Source organism: Sminthopsis crassicaudata, chromosome 6 (assembly GCF_048593235.1).
Source record: "Sminthopsis crassicaudata isolate SCR6 chromosome 6, ASM4859323v1, whole genome shotgun sequence".
Classification (NCBI taxonomy): Eukaryota; Metazoa; Chordata; class Mammalia; order Dasyuromorphia; family Dasyuridae; genus Sminthopsis; species Sminthopsis crassicaudata.
The window spans coordinates 243995002-244015798 of record NC_133622.1 but is presented as its reverse complement, the minus strand read 5'-3'; the positions used below and the strand labels follow the sequence as shown (position 1 = coordinate 244015798).

Sequence of the window (20797 nt, the reverse complement as noted above, 5' to 3'; positions counted from 1 at the left end):
TCCAAGTATCTTTTCTATCTCAAACTAGAGAAAAGGATCTGCGCTAGCTACTGTCATTCTCCTTTTTCCTACTGAGACACGTGAAACAACTAGAAGCCTATTCATAGCTTTAAGGAGGAAAGACTTCCTATTGCTCAGTCATGACCAAGAGGTCAATAATTATAATAAACCCTGAATAGATATTATTCCCTTAACTTGGTCTAATGAAAGAGATCCAGCCAGGCCTCTGTATTGTTACTTTACATTTCCTGATGCTTCACCCTTTTATTTGAACGCTTGCAAAAAGAACAGAATTCTTCTGACAAGAGTTTCAAGGAACTCATTGCATTATGTAAGTAAGACTGCCCAGATGAATTAAATCCAGACATGGTAGATTGTGAAGGTCTAAGAATGGAGCTTTGTCACTAATTCTGTTACAACCTAGAGCTGCAATAAGAATGATGTGAAGTGCTGAGAAATACCTGAGGCACAAGGGAAATATGGAGACATGGCTCAAATCAGTGACTCCGAATTCTTTGACATACACACTTTAAAAATTTTATTTATATAAAAAACTCATTTTTAAAAGCGTTAACAAGAAAGAGAAAAGGGCATGGAGCAGAAGACATGTCCCATGGTAGTGTTCAGTGGGGAGGTGGGATTTTTGGTTCTTCTGGAATTGAGTGTTTAGTGTTTTATAGTCACACAAATTTAAAAGATCCCCAAAGCCCATATCTGTACTGATACCCACAACCCCACCGAGAAAATAAAAGAGCACCAGAGGAAGAGAGACAAAGGTGGAGGAGGGAGAGGGGGGCCAAAAGGAGACCCAATTCAGGCCAGGACCCACTCCCCTCTGTGCAGTGTGCGCGCTCCTGGGGTCACCGAGAGAGCAAGAGGCTCCCCTCTACCAGCAAGGGGTGGGAAGGAAATAGTAAGCACCCAAGCTTTAGGGCAAGGCAGCTGGGTCCTTCTACCCCAGCCCAACAATCAACACTTGGGGAGGTCTTCCAGTTGCATTGAATGTGGTTTTGAATTTTAGTGAGGGAGGGATAGGGTTAAAAACAAAACAAAACAAAACCTAAATCACATAGCAGCTGACTCTTTTCACTACCATGCTCAGACATATTGAGCTAGAGGGGTGGAAGAGCCCAGACTTTCCAGAAACCCTTCAGAGATGATGCTGAAATTTGGGGATCATGTCTCATAACTTTCCCTTGGCCTCCCTTCCCCCCCAAACATTTTAAGATTTATCCAAGTAGGATTATTGCTGGAAATCCCAACTTTCACTGTTGGGTATAATAAGTATGTTAAGGCTGAAATAAAGAGTCATCCTCCCCCAGACCAAAAGGATAATTTGGGTTCCTCTAGGCCCTAAGATCCAATCACTTGATCTCCCCTTAATTTCAATGGGGGAAGCAACAAAATAATATTTTGCAAAATCATTGGAAATGAGGCTGCTTCGGCAAAGAAAGGCACATGGGGGGAGGGGACCACCCCAGGCCAAAGGCACGTGGGAGAGGCAAAGCCAGGGCAGCCCCCCTGCACAGAACAAGGAAGGGCAGGAGCTATGTACATCAAATCCTTCTCTTGGCCAACCAACCCCAGGGTAAAGCAAAAAGAAAGGGAAAAGATAAAGGGTTAAAGGAAAAAAAAAAAAAGAAAAGAAAAAAGAAAAGGAAAGGGAAGAGAAGAGAAGGGAAAAAAAGAAATGAATAGCTTTAAAGCTTCCCACCTCAACTTCAGACCAACCACCTTATGTACATTCCTCCCTGCTTGATAGATGAGGGAGCTGATTGTTCTATTTTTTTTTTTAATGACCTCATTCCCTTTCCACACTCTTCCAACTTAGTTCCCCAAAACATTCCCTTAACCGCACAACCTGATTCCCTTTCCTAAGACTTCTGAAGCAGATTTGGCCATTACATCTGTGGTAGTAGGATGAGGAATGAAGGGGAGAGGCAGACTCAACAAGGGGCGGCACCTCCTCACTAACAGTGAGTTAGAGTCCAAAGTCCTTAGGTGGTCCCTGCCCTGAAGATGCAGGAAGAAAAGTCTACTCTGAAGGATCCCTTGGTGAGATGGCTCGTTCCCCAAATGGAATGTGCCAATGTTACCAACATTCTTTGCTTCAAAACCAAAGTATCCGTTAGGAATAAAAGGAGAGAACAAACAAGATTCACTCCTCACCCACTAAAAAAATTCTTTGCCCACCAAAAAATTTTTTTAAAAAGGAAGTCAGTCAAAACATGAGAGCTTTGATAGACACCATATGCACTGAAACCAACTTCTAATTCTTCCCATGGCTTTCGATGAAGAATCTCAAACTTTCTCCCAACCTCCATATAGGACCAGCAGCTCGAGGGTGAGCCGGCAAAAGAAATAATCTGCAGCAGTTTCTCAAGGCAGGAGAAATTGAGGCATCCTATGCAAGTGACTGAATCAGACTCCTTAGGAGAAACCAGGGTCAGGGAGGGAAGGGCAGACATCATTGGAAGAGGTTGGGACTGAGGAAAGGAAGGCAGCCCATACCGGGCTAATAGGGCAGGAGGCAGCCTGGCAGTTGGCACAATAGTCCAGCGAGGAAGAGGGGAGAATCATCAGTTCATTTCACCACCAAAAAATAAAAGTACATATATTATAAACCCAGATGAAGCTTGAAACAGTGGTGCTAAATCTTCTGCTGTAAGAAAAAAAAAAAAAAAAAAAAAAGAAGTTAAAAGGTTGGTAGTAAATACAGAGAAGGTAAAAATTTGGAGAAAAGCAAACAGCACACAATGGAGGGTCGGATTACCAGCTGAATGTCCCAACCTCCCAGGCATATGATCACTGCAGAATCCCCAAAGCCCCATTATGGTCGAAAACATTCTTTGTTCAAATCTGATCAGTTTGATTGGCCCACTGCTGGCACACCCAGGCCTGATTTGAGAAGGACCCTCACATGGAGCTGAAGACATACCATGGGGGGATAAGATAACTGGTCCCCCTCATCATCCAAAACCAAAACATCCAACTCTTCCTCCAGTGATCCCTGCCCTTCCTCCTGCTGTAAACACATGCAATTTGTTAGTATGGAGACTGATGGGACAGAAAAGCATGTTAGTGGGTACCAAACCCTGAAGAGGTTTCAGAAAGTGGCAGTGGCGGAAAAAGAAAAAAGCATACATAGGGTTCATATAGATGATCCACAGATGAGGGTGGTATTAGTCATATCAAAACCTCTTTTTCTGAAGAGTTTACTAAATGAAACAACCCAAAACAACAACTCTCCTTAGAGGGATAAAAAGCAAACTCCAACTAGAAGGATATAGGATTAAAGAAATAGTTACCATTAAGGGTGTTCCTTTCAAGGGTTCCATTTCACCCAGGTCCCCAGACCGGTCCAGTGTCCTACTGTGGTCTCCCCTCTCATTCAATGTGGCATAATTATCTAACAGAAAAAGCATACACAGATGTAATATCTTCTGCTAGTAACTAATCAAAAATATTCACCAGACCTTTTTGTGTTCTATGCAAAACAAATATAAACTGTCTGTCCTCATTTAGCTCAAAATACAGTTGTAAAACTATTTTCATTTGACACAGTATTTAATTATATACTGTTTTGTATTAGTTTCTAATTTTTTTTTTATAGAATATAAATGTGATAAGAAGTAGTCTTAAAAGCAAGTCAGATGTGGAAGTGGAAATCTTCAACATAAAGAAGAGCCAACTCACTTCCAGTTGATCAATGATGGACAGAGGTAGCTACACCCAGAGAAGAAACACTGGGAAGTGAATGTAAATTGTTACCACTAATATCTGTCTGCCCAGGTTACATGTACCTTCGGAATCTAATGCTTATTGTGCAACAAGAAAATGGTATTTACACACATGTATTGTATCTAGGTTATATTGTAACACATGTAAAATGTATGGGATTGCCTGTCATCGGGGAGAGGGAGTGGAGGGAGGGGGGGATAATTTGGAAAAATGAATACAAGGGATAATATTATTAAAAAAATATAATAATAATAATAATAATAATAATAATTAAAAAAAAAAAAAAAGCAAGTCAGATGACTTCATAGAATCGAACTTGAAGAGTGTCTTCTTAATATAATTTAGTGAAAGCAATTTCTATGCTTTGTCCAAAAGGCTATCAAACTGTGTATACCCTTTGATCCAGCAGTGTCGCTTCTGGGTCTGTATCCCAAAGACATAATTTAAAAAGGGGAAAGGACCCACACATGCAAAAATGTTTATAACAGCTCTTTTTGTAGTAACAAGAAACTGGAAACCAACTGGATGCCCATTAGTTGGGGAATAACTGAGTAAATTATAAATGAATGAATGTTATGGAATATTATTGTTCTCTAAGAAATGATCAGCTGGATGATTTCAGAAAATCCTGAAGAGACTTACACGAACTGATGCTGAGTGAATTGAGTAAAACCAACAATATTGTATGAAGCAAAAAGATTATACAACAGTTAATTCTGATGGACATAGCTCTTTTCATAGATTTGTGATGGAGCCAGCCATCTGCATCCAGAGAGAAGACTGTGGGAACTGAGTGTGAATCACAACATAGTATTTTCACTCTTTTTGTTGTTGTTTGCTTATTTTTTCTTTCTCATTTTTTCCTTGTGCAGCATGATAAATGTGAAAATACATTTAAAAGAACTGCATACACACACACACACACACACACACACACACACACACACACACACACACACACACACACACACAAAATTTGGCTAAGCAAAGAGAGGTTACAGAAAGAATAGGGGTACTGAAGAAAAGCACAAGTAGATGTATACAGTAATAAAGAAATCAGCCTAACTAGAGAAGAGAATGAGATGTAAAATGGGATTAATAGGCAAAGATCATGAAATAAGTCATGGGCTTAAAAACTGAACAAATGAAATTACAATTTGTACTACTAACAAATTGGAGGTAAAGTTCTCCACAGTCCTCAATTGAAATGAAAGAGTCTAGACCTAGATAACCTCCCCCTAACCCTGATGAGAACTTGCTTCCCCTTATTTGGGAAAGTTAAAAACAAGAATCTTACCTGATGATTTGATATTTGGACCCATGCTGCTCATTTGAATTTCCTCCCTATCAGGCCTTTTTATCTAAATAAAGTCAAAATGTACTTTATTAAAAGCCAAATATTGAGTATTCTTATTTATGGCTATCATTTTCTTCTATATTAAATGTAAAAACTTAACATTATATGTTGATACAACCATCTAAATTGTTCTTAGTGGCTATCAAATTTCTGTTAAGAGGTTGATATAATCAAAGAATATAAACAGTACTCAAAATAACTGTCACAAATTATTTACACTTGAAATAATAATAATAATAATAATAATAATAATAATAATAATAATAATAATAATAATAATAATCCAAATCACTAATAAATGCAACCCTGAGGTTTTACCTCACTCTACAAACTAATATAGATCACAAAAAAATAGCAAGAATGTTGGAGAAGTTGTAAGAAGATAATCACACTGGTACACTGCAAGTGCAACTATGACTACCACTTTGTAAAACAATTTGGAATTACTCAAGTAAAGTGATTAAAATATCTATTCTTTCTGGACTATATACACCAAACCATTTTAGCATTACTTTTTAAGACAACTAAGAATTTGAAACAAAATACACATCTATTAATTGGGGAATACTACACATACTGTGGTTCATGAATATGATGGAATAGTATTATGCCATAAAAGTAACTTGGTCTTTAAAAAAATACTATTTATTAAATGAAATGGCTATCTGGAAGGATGAGGAAAAGGGTAAAGGAAACTAAAGGGAAAATATATTAAAAGACCAATAAAAAACTTAAAAACAGAAGTCACTTAGATCCAATACTTTAAGGGTATAGTCTAAGAATGGATTTATTGGTCAAAATCTGACAATTTTTATTTTATTTATTTTTTTAAGTATTCCCAGATTCCTTGCAAAAAAGTTTCTGCAAGTTTGAAATTCCACCAATAATAAATGAATATATATGTTTCTTTACATTCTTGCAAGCTTAAAAGATTTCTGGTTTTACTTTCATCAATTTGATGAAGTGAGGTTGTATACCAATAGTGTTTTAATTGCTGTCCAACCTTCAGCATAAGCTCTAGTTCAGGGGTTCTCAAACTAAGGCCCGTGAGCCAGGGGCTGCCGCTGAGGACATTTATGCGGCCCCGCTGGGTTATGGCAAATGGGCTGAAGGGCGGAGACAGAGTGTGAGTTTTTGTTTTTACTCTAGTCCGGCCCTCCAACAGTCTGAGGGACAGTGAACTGGCCCCTATTTGAAAAGTTTGAGGACCACTGGTCTAGTTTTTAAGCAACCAACAAAATGAAGAAAGACAGTCTAGATCAAGGCTTTTTAAACTTTTTCCACTTTTAGCCTAAGAAATTTTTTATTTGACCCTGGGTATACAGGTATATAAAATAGGCATACAAATCAAACACTTACTGATAATAAATTATAATTTCATGACCCCCACATTCAGTTACGTGACCCTTGTGGGTCATAACCCATAATTTAAGAAGCTTTAATCTAGAACAGCCAGGAAAACTGTTGTACTTTTTTTTCTAACGAAAGAGCAATTGGCAAATAGATAGGGAATGTATTATCTTACCCAATTTTTGGTTCCTGTCAATAAGAGGGAGGGTGCTATCATCATAAGAGTGACTGCTTTGGCTCCTAGAAGCATTATTTAGATTGACCTGGAAACAAATGTACAATATCTCCATAAACCTCTGAGTTTACAGAAGTTATGTTACATCATGCCATTTAGTACATTATTCCCAAATTTGACTCAACTTCATCAAAATCCTAAATAAATCGGGAAATTAGTAGACCAAAGAGCAAAACCATCCACTAAATAAGATTTCTGGATAAGAGTGGCAGAAATATAATGGTATCCATAAATAATTTGATCAGTTTCAATGACCTAAATGGAACTATTGTCTTCAGAGAAATAAATAGCTTTGGATAATTGTAAGTTAAATAGGATTGAACCAACTTTTTCATTTCCCTTACACTAATGGAGACATTGTTTAACAGTAAAAATGCTACACTGGGGTTTACTTACTTTCAAGGCTACCACACTATCAAAAAACTGAGAAAGATATTCTCTCTCAAGGAAGAAACTGATGAGAGAAACTTCTATAATGAGTTACAGAAAACAATTACTTTTAAAACTAGTGATGAAGTCTTAACAAAGAATAATTACTGTGCTAGGAAGAAAAGAGGGCATTGTAGTGAAAGACGAATGTATATACAAACAACTGTCAGTCCCTTCAGTACCTGAAAGTCTGATTTTTTCCATCCTTCCTTCTCCAGCGGCTTCCGAAGTTCCTTGTAGCCCCAGACTGTCTGTAAGACAAGTGCTGCTGCCCGAACTTCCTTTTCTGATCGATTACTATAAAAAGAAAATACCAAAACAAGACCTTGGCATGGAAAAGAATATAATCCTTCTTTCCTTTTCAAAATAGAAAAAGAGAATATGTAACTATATGCACAATGGATCAGGCTTGTTTTGTTGATTTAATACAGTATTTGGTCCCTGACAATGGTATTAAAGAATGTGGAAGATGATGGTAATTGTCCTCCATGATATCTACTTTAAAAGGGACTTTGCCCTTTAACTAGGTTTTGGGGAATGGAATGGCTCATTAGTGTGAATGTATGTGGGGGGCAGGGAGGAAAGAGGGGAGAGAAGGTGGGACTTGGGATGGCACTGAGAAGAGCCAAAGAACAAAAGGAAAAGACCATAATGGAGATCAAAACAAACCCCGATTTGTTGATAAGCACTAGCTTCTCAATGCCCTGTGTCTCTCGGAGCTTCTTGGCAGCCTCCAAGTTCTCTGCAATAACTTCATTGATAGTATTCAGAACTGAGACCACAGTGTCCTCTGAAAAGTTGCGGGAAGAGCCCTGTTGACCACCTGGCAGGTTCTTCACAAGGTTGGGGATAGCATGCTTCCCTGGAACAATGAAAGAGAAAACAGGTGACGAAAGATGTACCTTAAAAGGCCACAGGCAACTGCATTCAGCCACATTAACCACTGTAAGCTGTAAAACACTGTTTCAATTAGGTGATCTTTGTTCCACCATAATTGAATCTTCTTCCAAAAGAGCAAGGGAGGAGTCAACAGTAAAGTGGCTTTATTTTTTTTCCCTGAAGCTGGGGTGCTCCTCCTCTTCTCCAGCCTGCCTGAGGCAGGGGAAGGACTAGGCTGACACTCAGGGTAGATACCTTTGAAGTTCTATCTTTGAAAAGACACTTTAAAGATAGCCCACTTTAGTTAGTGACACAGCTTCACAAGCTTAGATTCTCCCTGCCCAGCTCACCAATCAGTTCTTTATTTCGGGCATCCACAGCCAAATTACGAAGTGCCCCAGATGCAGCTTTCACCACTCGCTCATGCTCATTGGTCAAAAGGTCCGCGATGGCAGAGAGTGCCTTCTCTTGGCGAAGAGCTGAACGGATATACCGACCATACTAGAAAGGATCACATCAACAAGCATTTTATAAGCACCTACTATAGACTAGGATCTTAGTACTATGTACTAAGGATCTGAGAACAACAATTATTGTTGAAGGGCTAACATTCGAATGGGAGAAAACAAGGAGATGTAAAATACATAATTTATATGTGATATATATAAAACCAATGGAAAGAGTTTTGGGACAAATGGCCTAGATGGCCTACTGGATGCCATTAGGAAAGGCTTTTTGTAGAAGGTGACACTGAGTTCAGTCTTGAAGAAAACGAGGGGAAGGGGCAGAGATGGGAAGAAGAGGGCAGGGGCTGGGGGAAGTAAGGAAATGTTATTTTCTGAGTGGGGAATTGAATGAATTGAATTTAGGAAAATCATTTCTAGTAGGCTATATGGACCATTGTATTAGAATAGGGGAAGAGGCTTGTGGAAGAGAGACCAAATGAGGTAATAATAGTCAAAGTGAAAGTTAATAGGGAACGGAATTAAAAATGAAGCAGACAGATAAAAGAGACAGAAACAAGATTTGGTAAATGGGATTGAGGAATCAAAGATGAAGCTGATATTGTGAACCTGGATAACTGCAAGGATGTTGATACCCTGAGGTTCAGAAACAGGGGAGAGGGGAGATTCAGCAACATAGGAGCAAGAGACAAATGGTGAAAATATATAAGATCAAGGTTTGGCGAGTCATGATTGGCCACAGAACAGAAAAACCCACAGTGAAGAAAAATACCACCCAGGAAGGTAACAAGGAATAAGATTGAAGACTCCCGAGAAGACAAGGAGGAAAAGGCTAAAATGAAGGCCAATACAAGGAACTGGAAACTGAATGAGGTATGGTATATTAATGTAATGGATGAGAAATAATGAGCAGGCTGATTTCAGAAAAGCCTGGAGAGACTGAACTGATGCTGAGTAAGGTGAGCAGAACTGGGTGTACAAAGCAACAAGACTATGTCTTGTTGATGGATTTGGCTCTTTTCAATAATAAGGTGATTCAAAACAATTCCAATAGACTTGTAATAAAAAGAGTCATCTACATTCAGAAAGAGAACTCTGGGGATTGAGCGTGGATCAAAGCATAGTATTTCCACCTTTTTTTGATGGTGGTGTTATTTGTTTACTTATTTTTTTTCTTTTGATCTGATTTTTCATAATGAATATGGAAATATGTTTAGAAGAATGGCATATACTTAATCTCTAGGGGAGAGAGGAAGAGGGAAAAAAATTTGGAACACAAGATTCTGCAAGGATAAATGTTGAAAACTCTCTTTGCATGTATTTGGAAAAAAAATTTTAAAAAGAGGTCATCAAAGCCGACAATTGGAAGAAATGAAAAGACAAGAAGAGGAGTTTGGCTTACAGAGGATAGAAAATGAACAATAGCTACAAAGGATGGTAGACTTTAGTGCTGATTCTTAAGGAGGGAAAAACATGTGTGTACGTGTGTGACTGTAGTCTTTAAGGCTATGAAGGAACAATGTGTCAAAGTAGAGAGTCATGTTATATACATTATAAGTTCCTTTTTAATTTTTTTCTTTTCTAAATTCATTCCATGAATACTCACCGTCCAGCGACCAGCACACAAATTCTGGATGGCTCCAGCTGAAGCCTCCAAAATGGCAGGGGTCCTGCTCTCCTTAAGAAGAGAGATATATATACGGACCACCTCAGGCTGAAATAAAAGCTCATAGCCTGCATGGGAGAGGAAGAAAAGATATTAGAATTCCCTCCCCTAAGAGTTCTCGCATTGATGGGATATGATTATGAATACAAAAACCACACTAAACTTCTCTAGTTCATGAGGCAGGAAACTCATGTAACCACTTCCATTGTCTCCTGGAAGTTAAGACTTCTAAATTAGAAGTGGGCAGCCTAGAATAATGGTGCCACAGGAAATCATCATACACTTTTCTTTTCCTCCTCCTTCTAACACTTTCTCTTGTTTCTTTTACCCCCAGGAATATATGCCTTAGGTCTACAGCAACATTTTAAAGAATTGTTTATCTTCATTTTACTAGTAGCAGTCAAAGTAACACTATTGATCTTTGGTTCTAATTCACTTATTTTTTAAAATCAAGCTACCATTTTTTTTACTATCTTTTACTATTGCTATCCATTCTTTTACTTCTTTCTCTAATCCAATAAACAAATCTCAATGTCTAATGAACACAATGTTATAAGTTTTGTGTTCTAAGGGAATACAAATCAACTTTAACAACTAGAAGCCATGTGGTGTTTTTAAGGATCAACACTACAGTGTTGTTGTTAGTTAGTAGATATAACCATGGCAAAGTAAAAGAATACTAGCCTTAAAATTAGGAGATGTTGTTTATAACAATCCGGACTGTAAAACTTACTAAGCTATGTGTCTCTGGGTAATTCATTCTTCAGTGACTTAAATGTTCTTTCAACTTCAATTTCCTGAACTGTAAAGTGGGGCTAACAATTAAACTGATTACTTCAAAAGTACATTATGAAAAAAGCTTAACAAATTAAAAAAAAAAAAAAAAAAAAAAAAACCATAAACAAAAAACCTTCAAATCATAAAGTATTGACTAACCTCATTTAAAAATTCAGAGACCTGGGGCAGCTAGGTGGCACTGTGGATAGAGCACCAGCCTTGAATTCAGGAGGACCCGAGTTCAAATCTGGTCTCAGACACTTAACACCTCCTAGCTGTGTGACCCTGGGCAAGTCACTTAACCCCAGCCTCAGAAAAAGGAATAAATAAATAAATAAATAAATAAAATTCAGAGATCTGGAAGGGAGAAAGAGTCCAAATTTTACATGAACTCCATCTATCTACCAATATAACATTTCAAAAACTGCTGAGCTAGATTACTATGTGTGACACATGATATATAGACAAAAAGAATCCCTATTCTCAAGGGATTTACATTTTATAAGGGAAACAATGCAGACACATAAATGCCTAAAATATATACAAAAGAAACACAGGGAAATTTTAGCAGCTGTGGAGAGGCACTAGCAGTTGGGGGTATAAATCAAAAAAGACCTAATATAGGAGGAGCTGGCACTATACATGGATTTTAAGAAAGCTTAGGGATTCTTCATGTTAGAGATAAAGAAGGTATACATTCCAGGTGTGGGGCACAGCTTATACAAAGACATGAAAAACAGGAGCTGGAATGTTGTACAGGAGAAACAGCAAATAGATCAGTTGAGCTGAATCAAAGAAGGTGTAATAAGACTGGAAAGGCAGACAAGTCAAACAGTGAAAGGTTCAAGAGTTTGCATTTGATCCTATTGGTAAGGAGTTACAAAAGCAACCTCCTGGTCAGGCCTGTGCTTTGGCATAGGAGCTTTTGCAATACGAATCTGGCAGCTGTTTAAAAGACATAAAGGAGAGAACAAACTGGGAGCATAGGAGAATAATTAAGATCTGGCTCCAAAATACAAGATTCAAAGATTAAGATTAAAATTTTCTCATAGAACACAAATACTTACCTCGGGCAGGACTGGTTCTTTTGGGAAAATCTACTGTGTCAGTAGATGGATCCTCCATGGGTTTTTTCCCTTTATGAAAGTAAAAAAAGACAAGGGGAAATAAGAAACCAAGTACCCACACCACAGCTTTTCTTACTCCTCCCTTCCTTCAGTGTGGATGAATCAGAGATGTTCCTTCCAAACACAGCACTTCTTTCAGTTTTCTTTTTTTCTCGTCAGTCTCTTTGGAGAATAAACCAAGAGGCAAAAGAAAGCCAGAAATGCTCGCTTCTCCTAGCAGAATCATGCAGAGATGAGGACAGTGGTGTGGGCCATAGGTGGAGACAACCTATAACTATCGTCACAGTCTTAGGTGCTGCCAGGAAATAGCATGCCAAGAGCCATTAGTTCAACCTGTTCCATGGGGCTCTCCACACTATATTTCCCCTGCATGCAACCAAAGAAAAGGATTAAGAGGGAGGTGCTAGAAAAGCTAAAACCAAAACATGCATATTAGATATAGGCAAGCCCCTCAAAAGAATCCACTCACCTCTGGAGAACCATTCATCTTCCAGTGCAGCACCCGAAGTGGAGAGAGGAGGGAGAGACAGAAAGGGAAGAAAATGCAGGAGAAGGATGACAATAGGACCGCAAATAGGCAGGAAGGCATAGATAGGAAAAAGAACACAGGTGAAAAGGGAAGAGAGTTGGGGATGGGGAAATCCCCAAATTAGTACGATTCTCTTCCCATCAGTATCCCAACCAGTCATCACCACTCCCAGGACAGCAGGGACACATACGTAACATAAGGGAAATGGCAGAACAGGGATGCTATTGCAACATTCCAGGCATCCAGATCCTGAGCTGCTTGGCTTATGGTTGGCCTCAGGGGATGAGAGGGCTCTTTTCCTAATCATCCCCCCAGCAGAAGGCAGGACTAGCAGCTAAGTCTCACCTTTGCCCTTCTTAGACCCAAAGCAGCTGGCTGCATGAGGCCCTGTGTTGTTGGCAATGTTAGGAGAAGCTTCCTGGTATCGCTCTGCCTGGGGAATCTCTCGATGGACTTGGTACGACAGGTTCCGCAAAAGGCACACACAGTTCTCCACCAGCTGAGGAAATGGGGTGAAACATTCAGTGAGAGGTCAGAGGACAGCCAGATCCAGAGTAAAGGGAATCTACATATCCAGAAGAGGAGGTTAATAGTGATTCAGATATCAGACCACCAGCCCTCAAAAGAACTGCCCAAGCCAATGTCTCTGCAAGTTGTGGCATGAACAACAGCAGAACTTGGCCTGATGGTCTAACTGGGTGCTCCCCCTTCCCTCCTAAAACGGAATATTCTATTTCCTAATAATGACGAAGGACACGAGGGACAGATCAAAGAAGAAAAGGTGATCTTTCAAAGGGACTATTCTACTTCTCCTAAGTTATCAAACCAATAATAAAGAATGAAGGCTGTTGTATATGAGGCTTGACATGTTGTTGGAAAACCAAGGTCTGCCCCTCTAAGTCCCAAATGCTTCTCTGAGAAAAGCCCCCACACCATCCTCTTCCCCAGGCCCATCCTGGTCTTCTTGTTACCTTGCTGTCTGAGTCTTTCTGCCCAATCTCTGCCTGAACAATGAAGATTAGGGCATCCACCAACCCATCACACTCCCGAAGTTTTCGACGGGCTTCACTTCTTTCTGAACTGACATTCCTGGGGGGAAAAGGAAGAGTCTCAAAGAACTCTACTTACCAAATTCAAAAATTCCCCCCTCTACTTTTTTGAACTCTGGAGAGGATTATCTAATAACAAACAGCTCTTCCTCTTTTTCTAAGCAACAATTTAAAATAACCAAATTTGTATTCCCTTCGATAATATTTTAACTAATCCATGCTCAATCTGCAACATTTCACAAATCATATGTGCTTCTTGTCAATGTCTTTGAATAGCCAATTAGTTAGCCAATGTGCTAGAGTCCATCCTCTCATTCTTTCATGTTTAGCAGAATTCAGCACCATTCAGCTTGCCCATCTTACAATGTCTTATTCGCCATTTCTTGACATAAATCTCTGCTACTGCCTGCTCTTTAACTTTGATTCTTTGAGACCACAGTATTCGATGTAATGTAATCAGAAAGACACTAGTATTAAGATAAGTCATTTGTAGTAGGAAACAGCTTGTGATTAACTACAATTTTCCAAACGCAATTTTGTTCCATCTCTTTTGCTAATCATTTTGTACTGATGTCCATTTGTAGCACTTGCCCAAGATACCGACAAGGTAGTTACTCAATGAGTTAATTTCCAACACCATGAATATAGGCAATCTGGATTTTCATTCTGTTTATTTTCCTATGGAAGCAGCTAGGATGATGATCTCTTTTCTGATTGGATTTTAATGAAAAGATCCTGTAACCTAGCCTTAAGGACTTTGATATAGCTTACAATGTCATGTGCATACAGGAGAACCTACAGAATCTTTTCAACAACTTGGAATCCTTCTTCTATGCGGACTCCGGCCAACATCTTCCATAGTGATAAAACACACCCCTTGGTTGAGTAAATGTCTCCATGTTTTGCATGTCACTTGAAGTTGAAACTTAGATCACTGAACTTCAAAGTCACATCTATCATAGAATCTTGTATGATCTTAATATACACTCTGAACATTTTGAGGAGTTGTCTTTTGCATTAAAAAGTCAAAAATATTTTCTGTAACTCAATAAACAAACAATGGACTGACTCTTCTAGTCTCAATACTGTCAATTATGATTGTGAAAGTGCTGTTTATAGTCTGCAGGAGAAATTTGTGGAAACCTGTTTTGTTCAACAATGACAACCAATATAGGCACACACTAGTTTCTGTTTAAAAAAAAAAGAATAAGCAAGCAGTGTCTGAGGTCATCTTTGTTGGCTTTTGTTATTATTTTCTGATTTTTCTTTTAGAATCAGTCAGTCAACAGACATTTATTAAATGCCAAGTACATGCCAAAGCTCTGTGCTAAGTGGGAATATAAAGATAGAAGACAATTCCTGCTCTCAATAAGTTTACAGTCTAAAGTCAGGACAACATGTAAATAACTACGTACAAACACACCACAGACAGTAAGTATATGCTGGAAATAATCAACAAAGGATTGGGAAATCAACTAGGATTAGGAAAGGCTTTCTGCAGAAAGTGGGATTTTAGATGGAATTTAAAAGAAAGCAGGAAGACATTCCAGGCATGGGAGGATAGTCATTGAAAATTCAGTCAGGAGAAAGGAGAGAGAGGGAGAGAAAAGAGAGGGAGGAAGGAGAAGGGGAGAGGGAGAGAGAGAAAGGGAGAAAAAGAGGGAGGGTGAATATACTACTGGAGTTTATCAAATAGAGGGCAACATGATCAGATCTATCTTCAGAAAGATTAATTTGACAGCTGAGTGGAAAATGGACTGGGGTGTAAAAAGACATAAAGAAGATCAACCAATCAAAAGGCTAACACAATAGTCCAAGAATGAAAAGTGTTGAGAGTGAGGAGTTCAAGATGACAGGATAGTGACAACTTCCTTTATATCAACAAGTAATCCCTAACCACCTCTAAAACTGTGTTTGCTCAAAGATTTTTCACTATGTATTTCAACTCTTCTTGCCAATGTCATCTCCTTAACCAACACTATCACATCACACTTGCATCAGGTAATGAGTCCACATTTTTTACTATTTTACTAGTGCCACTAATTTGAATAGACCACTACAGCAATATTACCAGATCTTTTCCTCTTTTTATATCTTTATTATTCCATTTAAATTACAAATATTTTGTGGATGATTTGCTGAGGAAGTAATGCTCAACCTTCCTTCTTCCTTTTCAGTAATGTTTTACAAATTATACACTACGCTAAGTGGACATCCTAATCTCATTTGACAACCTAATCACTTGACAAGAAGATTCAGATTCTGCTGGAGAGTTGTTTCTAGGATCTTTCCATTTCCACCTGACTTTCAATTATGTTGAATTTTTCTAGGAAATGGTGGTGTCTGTGCCTTCACTTTTACTTCTCATTTTTTTCAAGGAATTCACAGCTGGTTTATACACATCTGCTGTATATAGAACTGCTGTAAATTGTATATAGTTTCTCTTTATTTGTATCCTTTATTCTAATCTGTTGCCAATTTAAACTTTTATTGGTCAATCTGAACTTAAACAGCTGAACTTGAAATGAGTCCCATAGCTATAATTAGTCATTTCCAACCAATATATATTTTTCTATATTTTTTTAACCTTGGGTTCATTTTTCTATCTTTGAACAACACTTCCCAAGGTGTTTTTGCCATTGTCTCTTATGCTCACCAATTTACGTCACCATACAAAGACACATATTCCGGGTATCCCAAAAGTCTTAATACAACTCTAAGTTTAAGCTTAAGATAGCATTTAAAAATTCTTGGACACCTTGTATATTACTACCAATAAGTTTCTTCTAAGAGTAATTATTATGAATCTTTTATTTATAGTTCAATTCTTTGGATTTTACTGATAAGAATGTAAACAAGAATTTGGCACAGTTCTTTCAGTACTATATCAACTTGCTGGTCACTGGATAAAGATTCAGTATGTGCTTCTTTGAATAAAACACTTTTCCTGCCTCCAAACCTCAATAAATATAATGGACCACTTATATTTTTGTCTCTTTCAGAGGGTGCCATGATGCCTCACCACAGTGGTAAAGTTGGTCATCAAAAACACATGAGGTTTGATATAAGGACTGTGGCTCAAAGGCTTTTCAACTTTTATACTTCACTTGCAAAGCCTTTCAGTATCACCAGAGCAAGAGTTTTGTGAAGGCTTATACAAAATAACTCACACATGCATAGTTCTTATAGCATCTGCTGTTACCTAAGGCAGCCAGCTGTGTTGGTGAGCACCGATTCCCATTCAATATGGCGAGGCTTGGAATCTTCATTGGGCTCCCGCTCCCAGCCAGAATGTGGGATGATCACTTCATCTGTCAAAGCATGCAGTGCATGGTCCACAATCTCCATCTTGATAGAGTCATGAGATGAGAGGTTCCAAAGTGTTCCTGACAAATAAAAATTATAAACATCTAGTAAGCATTGCTCTTTACATGTCCCTAGACACCTGACAGGACAAATGTAGGATTTCTTGTGCCCAGGAGCCTGTTATCATTCATGTTTCCCAAAAGTAATACAACTTGGAAAGCCAAAAGCTTTTCCCAATTTCAAGTAATTCTTCCTGAACTGAAAGAGGAATTCCTGAACCTAATGAACTCTTTTAGCTCAGTGCTTACCCGTGATGACTTCCGTAAGGTCCATGTCACGGGCCTTGCGCAGAAGACGAACAAGGGCGGGAACACCATCACAATTCTTTATGGCAATCTTGTTGTCCTGGTCACGACCAAAGGAGATATTCTTGAGAGCCCCACAGGCCCCATGGTGCACCTCCTTTTTGGGGTGGTCCAACAGGCCCACCAACACTGGGATACCCTTAAGTTTCCGCACATCGGTCTTCACTTTATCATTACGATAACAGAGGTGCTGCAAATAGGCAGCTGCATTGGACTTGACGGCATCCAGGCGGAAACCCAGCATGGCAATCACTTCTGGCAATTCTGGCTGCCTCCAGTTGGGAGGTGGAGGGCCTCCCTTTCTCAGGCTGTCCAGACTTGCTAAACTTCCCCTTTCATGTTGAGCCAGAGGAGCCCAGTAGTATTGGTCTGGGGGAACTTCCTCACCAATTATATCTTCATAGCTCCTGAATGATTTTAGAGAAAGCAAAGAAAATGTAAATTAATTTAATCTATTTCCTATATGACCATCTTTTAAATATAAATAAGGAGTAGTGGTAGCTCTTGGCATTTCCATATCAAACAGACAAACCAAAGATCTGACTTGATTAACTGTCACTGACCAGCCTTTCTTAGCATATAGAGCAGTGGTCCTCAAACTTTTAAAATAGGGGGCCAGTTCACTGTCCCTCAGACTGTTGGAGGGCCAGACACTAAACAAAAACTCACTCTGTTTCTGCCCCTCAGCCCATTTGCCATAATCTGCCGAGCCACATAAACATCCTCAGCAGGCCGCATCTGGCCAGTGGGCCATAATTTGAGAACCCCTGATATAGAGCAACGGGCATTTACCTTTTTTGAGAGATGTGTTGTATCATCTTCAATGACAAATTAAAATCAGAAAACCTATCCTTCAAGATATATTTGAATGACATTTTATAATTAATGACAGTTCCATGAAGAGAAAAGAAGCTAAACCTTAAATCCATATATATTTGGGGAAACAGAGCAGGCAAATAAAGCAATGATTGAAGGGTGCAAAGAAATGCCCGGGAATGAAACTTCCAAATCACTAACTAAAACAAGATGTAAAGTACTTCCACAAGAATCAGCTACAGAGGATAAGATATACTTTATATTCCATCTCCGCCCTATTCTAGAACATGTGAGGGGCCTAGAGAATGACACAATCAAGAACCTCTTGCTATATCATAGTAAAATTTGGCCTCAGTATTTGTCCCATTTTTTGTCACACATATCATCATATTTGTACTTCCTATAGGCAATCACCTCAGCATGGTTCAAATCTGACTTCTTTTAAGATTGCTTCTTTTTCCATAAACCTTTGCAATGGAGTACTCAGCAACAACAAAACTGGGATATCTGCCCACTAGTAATAGTAGTAGGCATTTTTCCCTGACACTGGCCCCAAAGCTAAAGCAATGGAAAGTAAATTCTTGGGTTTCAGTACCCAAAAGCAACCACTAGAGGGTGAAACTGTCCCACTATTACTTGATCATCACCATCAGGAAGAGATCTATTCATTATCTGTGAGGTCATCTCATTCCAAGACTTCCCCCTTTAGGAGAAAGGAAAAAATCTATTGTTTGGATCTTTAAGAAGAGGGCTACCATTTTAATTAGCTACAGTGTTAACTGCTATTGATACTTTAAGGTAAATTCTGAGCCACTTCCTAGAAGAAAATACCAACTGCTCTCTCCCAGTCCAGCTTCTCAAAAAAATCCCTGAGACTTCCCAATCTCCCTCCAAACATAATCCTTTCTCTTAAAAGTTCATTATCCACTAAAGGTCAATAATGCCGAATATGCTATTCTGGTAACCCTTATGTGACAAGAAAGTACTACTGTGAGCTACGATGTGGGTTCCCAGATTATAGCAGTGATTTACCAAAATAAAAGCCTGAACAGAAAACAGTATTTCTAATTCAATACATAAAATACAGTCTCTCTTCGAAGCGACTGAGAATCAACAAATATTATCTTTCATTGATAAGAGGTTATGATTAAAACAATTATCACAGGCTAAAGTCCTCACAAGCAAAACTTCAAAAATGTGAATCCAGAGATTTATTTTGAGCCTATCCTATATAAAGTACTGAGGAAAATGTACACAGGAAATAGCTTCAAAGTCATTATGAAATAGAAGTAGGTTCAAATATTTGGAATGTTCATTGTTTCTGTTCACTGAACATGTGAAAAAAGAGGTTTTGAAGTTCAATGATTCAGCGTAGGTCAGTCACTCAGTTAATTTGTGCAGAGGTCTCCTGACAGCCCAGAGCAGTGCTTTTTTTCATATGCTACATTGCCACACTGTTTAGACTTTGACCTTGTATTACTCTTTTAGGACCGGAACAGGAAGCAACAGAATGTTCTTGCTAGACAAGCAGGTTTTTCATCCAAAACTATTCTGACAAATACCCAAAGACAGGGCACAGAAATCTCTCTCTAAATAAACTTTTCAATCCATTATAGTACGGAGAAAGTCCTATGGTCCACACCTTCTTAAGGTCAATCATGGCTCACTAAGGAGAAATTCAGGAAATAGCCTGGTACCTGGGGCCAACACCCTCGGGAGGATACTTCCTAGATGACCACTACTCACTACTATGATTGTGGGTGGAGGTTTCTAAACCTTCTATGAAGGATCGATGAGTCAGAGAGGAGGGGAAAAGACAGTCCACAAGATAACTCAAAAGACAGACCAGTGACTAAGGTTTAGGTAAGGAGGCCTCTCTTTGTTAAGTGAAGTCATTTAGCAGTCAGGATCAAATGCCTTCTTGATAAGGCCCTGACCCTATGGCAAGATTGAACACAAATGGATATGGATCAATTTTAATCTTAAACTTCTTATGGTGGTTGCTAAATATAAAGCTAAATAAAAAAATATAAAGCTAAATATAAATATAAAGCGCCTCCGTTAAGTAAAAAAGGACCATTTCTCAAGCTTATATGGGAGTGTGGAGGACAGGAACAGATCAAAGTGGATTTAGACGCCATATTCCAGAAGATTGGAGGAAGAGAACACTCCGTGATAGGTTTCTCAGAAGGCTACCCAAGGTGAAACTTGAAGATGAGGATTGTAAAAGACAGCCACGGGGAAGCATAGCGAATACACACTTTAGGGGTATGTGGAGTCTGGGACCTGCCCAGCCTGACTTAATTCAGAGCATAACAGGAGGGATCTGGAGTTGGAATGGAGCTGAATGAGCCAGGCTAAGTAATCTGCCTGTGGTCACAGAGCTTCCAAGGAAAGTCAGACTCTACTGTGCCACACTGCCGGGAGCATATGAAGGTCATTTAGAACAAAAGTATGTGCAATGGTTCTAAGAATGAAAAAAAGGGGGGCAGGGGCAGGTACAGATACTATCCTTGGAAAAATAAGAGGATCTAAGAAGGGACACATTCCTTGAGATGATGAAAATGGAGAGCTGTAGAACCTTCATTTGGCTCATTTGTTTTTTTGTTTTTCAGAAAAAGTCTTTGAACTGGAAAGGACAGAACAAAAATGGTAGTAAGGAGTTGAAATATCAGATAAAGAGAAAGATAAAAAGAAAGCACTTAGC

General features: G+C 38.8%; 1 protein-coding gene across 27 annotated transcripts in view; it reads right to left on the bottom strand.

Annotated features, from left to right (window-relative positions):
* Window positions 1–514: 514 nt before the first annotated feature.
* The window catches only part of CTNND1 (catenin delta 1), a 50883-nt gene continuing 30600 nt past the window's right edge, over window positions 515–20797 (bottom strand). For 18 of the 27 annotated variants that reach the window (XR_012483776.1, XR_012483780.1, XR_012483762.1 and 15 more), the window contains 13 exons: window positions 17218–17681; window positions 16806–16989; window positions 13526–13643; window positions 12900–13053; window positions 12495–12512; window positions 11966–12034; window positions 10062–10189; window positions 8342–8492; window positions 7782–7974; window positions 7295–7409; window positions 5039–6711; window positions 3309–3409; window positions 515–2662 (listed from right to left, as the gene is read on the bottom strand). Coding sequence is in view for 1 of the 27 variants with exons in the window: in XM_074276824.1 (XP_074132925.1) it covers window positions 2651–2662; window positions 2939–3025; window positions 3309–3409; window positions 3509–3511; window positions 6624–6711; window positions 7295–7409; window positions 7782–7974; window positions 8342–8492; window positions 10062–10189; window positions 11966–12034; window positions 12495–12512; window positions 12900–13053; window positions 13526–13643; window positions 16806–16989; window positions 17218–17681 (1885 nt within the window). In the remaining 26 variants the exon portion in view is untranslated. Of the gene's footprint in view, window positions 2663–2938; window positions 3026–3308; window positions 3410–3508; window positions 3512–5038; window positions 6712–7294; window positions 7410–7781; window positions 7975–8341; window positions 8493–10061; window positions 10190–11965; window positions 12035–12494; window positions 12513–12899; window positions 13054–13525; window positions 13644–16805; window positions 16990–17217; window positions 17682–20797 lie in introns of all 27 variants that reach the window. The other 9 variants (XR_012483784.1, XR_012483785.1, XR_012483774.1 and 6 more) reach the window with 6 other exon arrangements.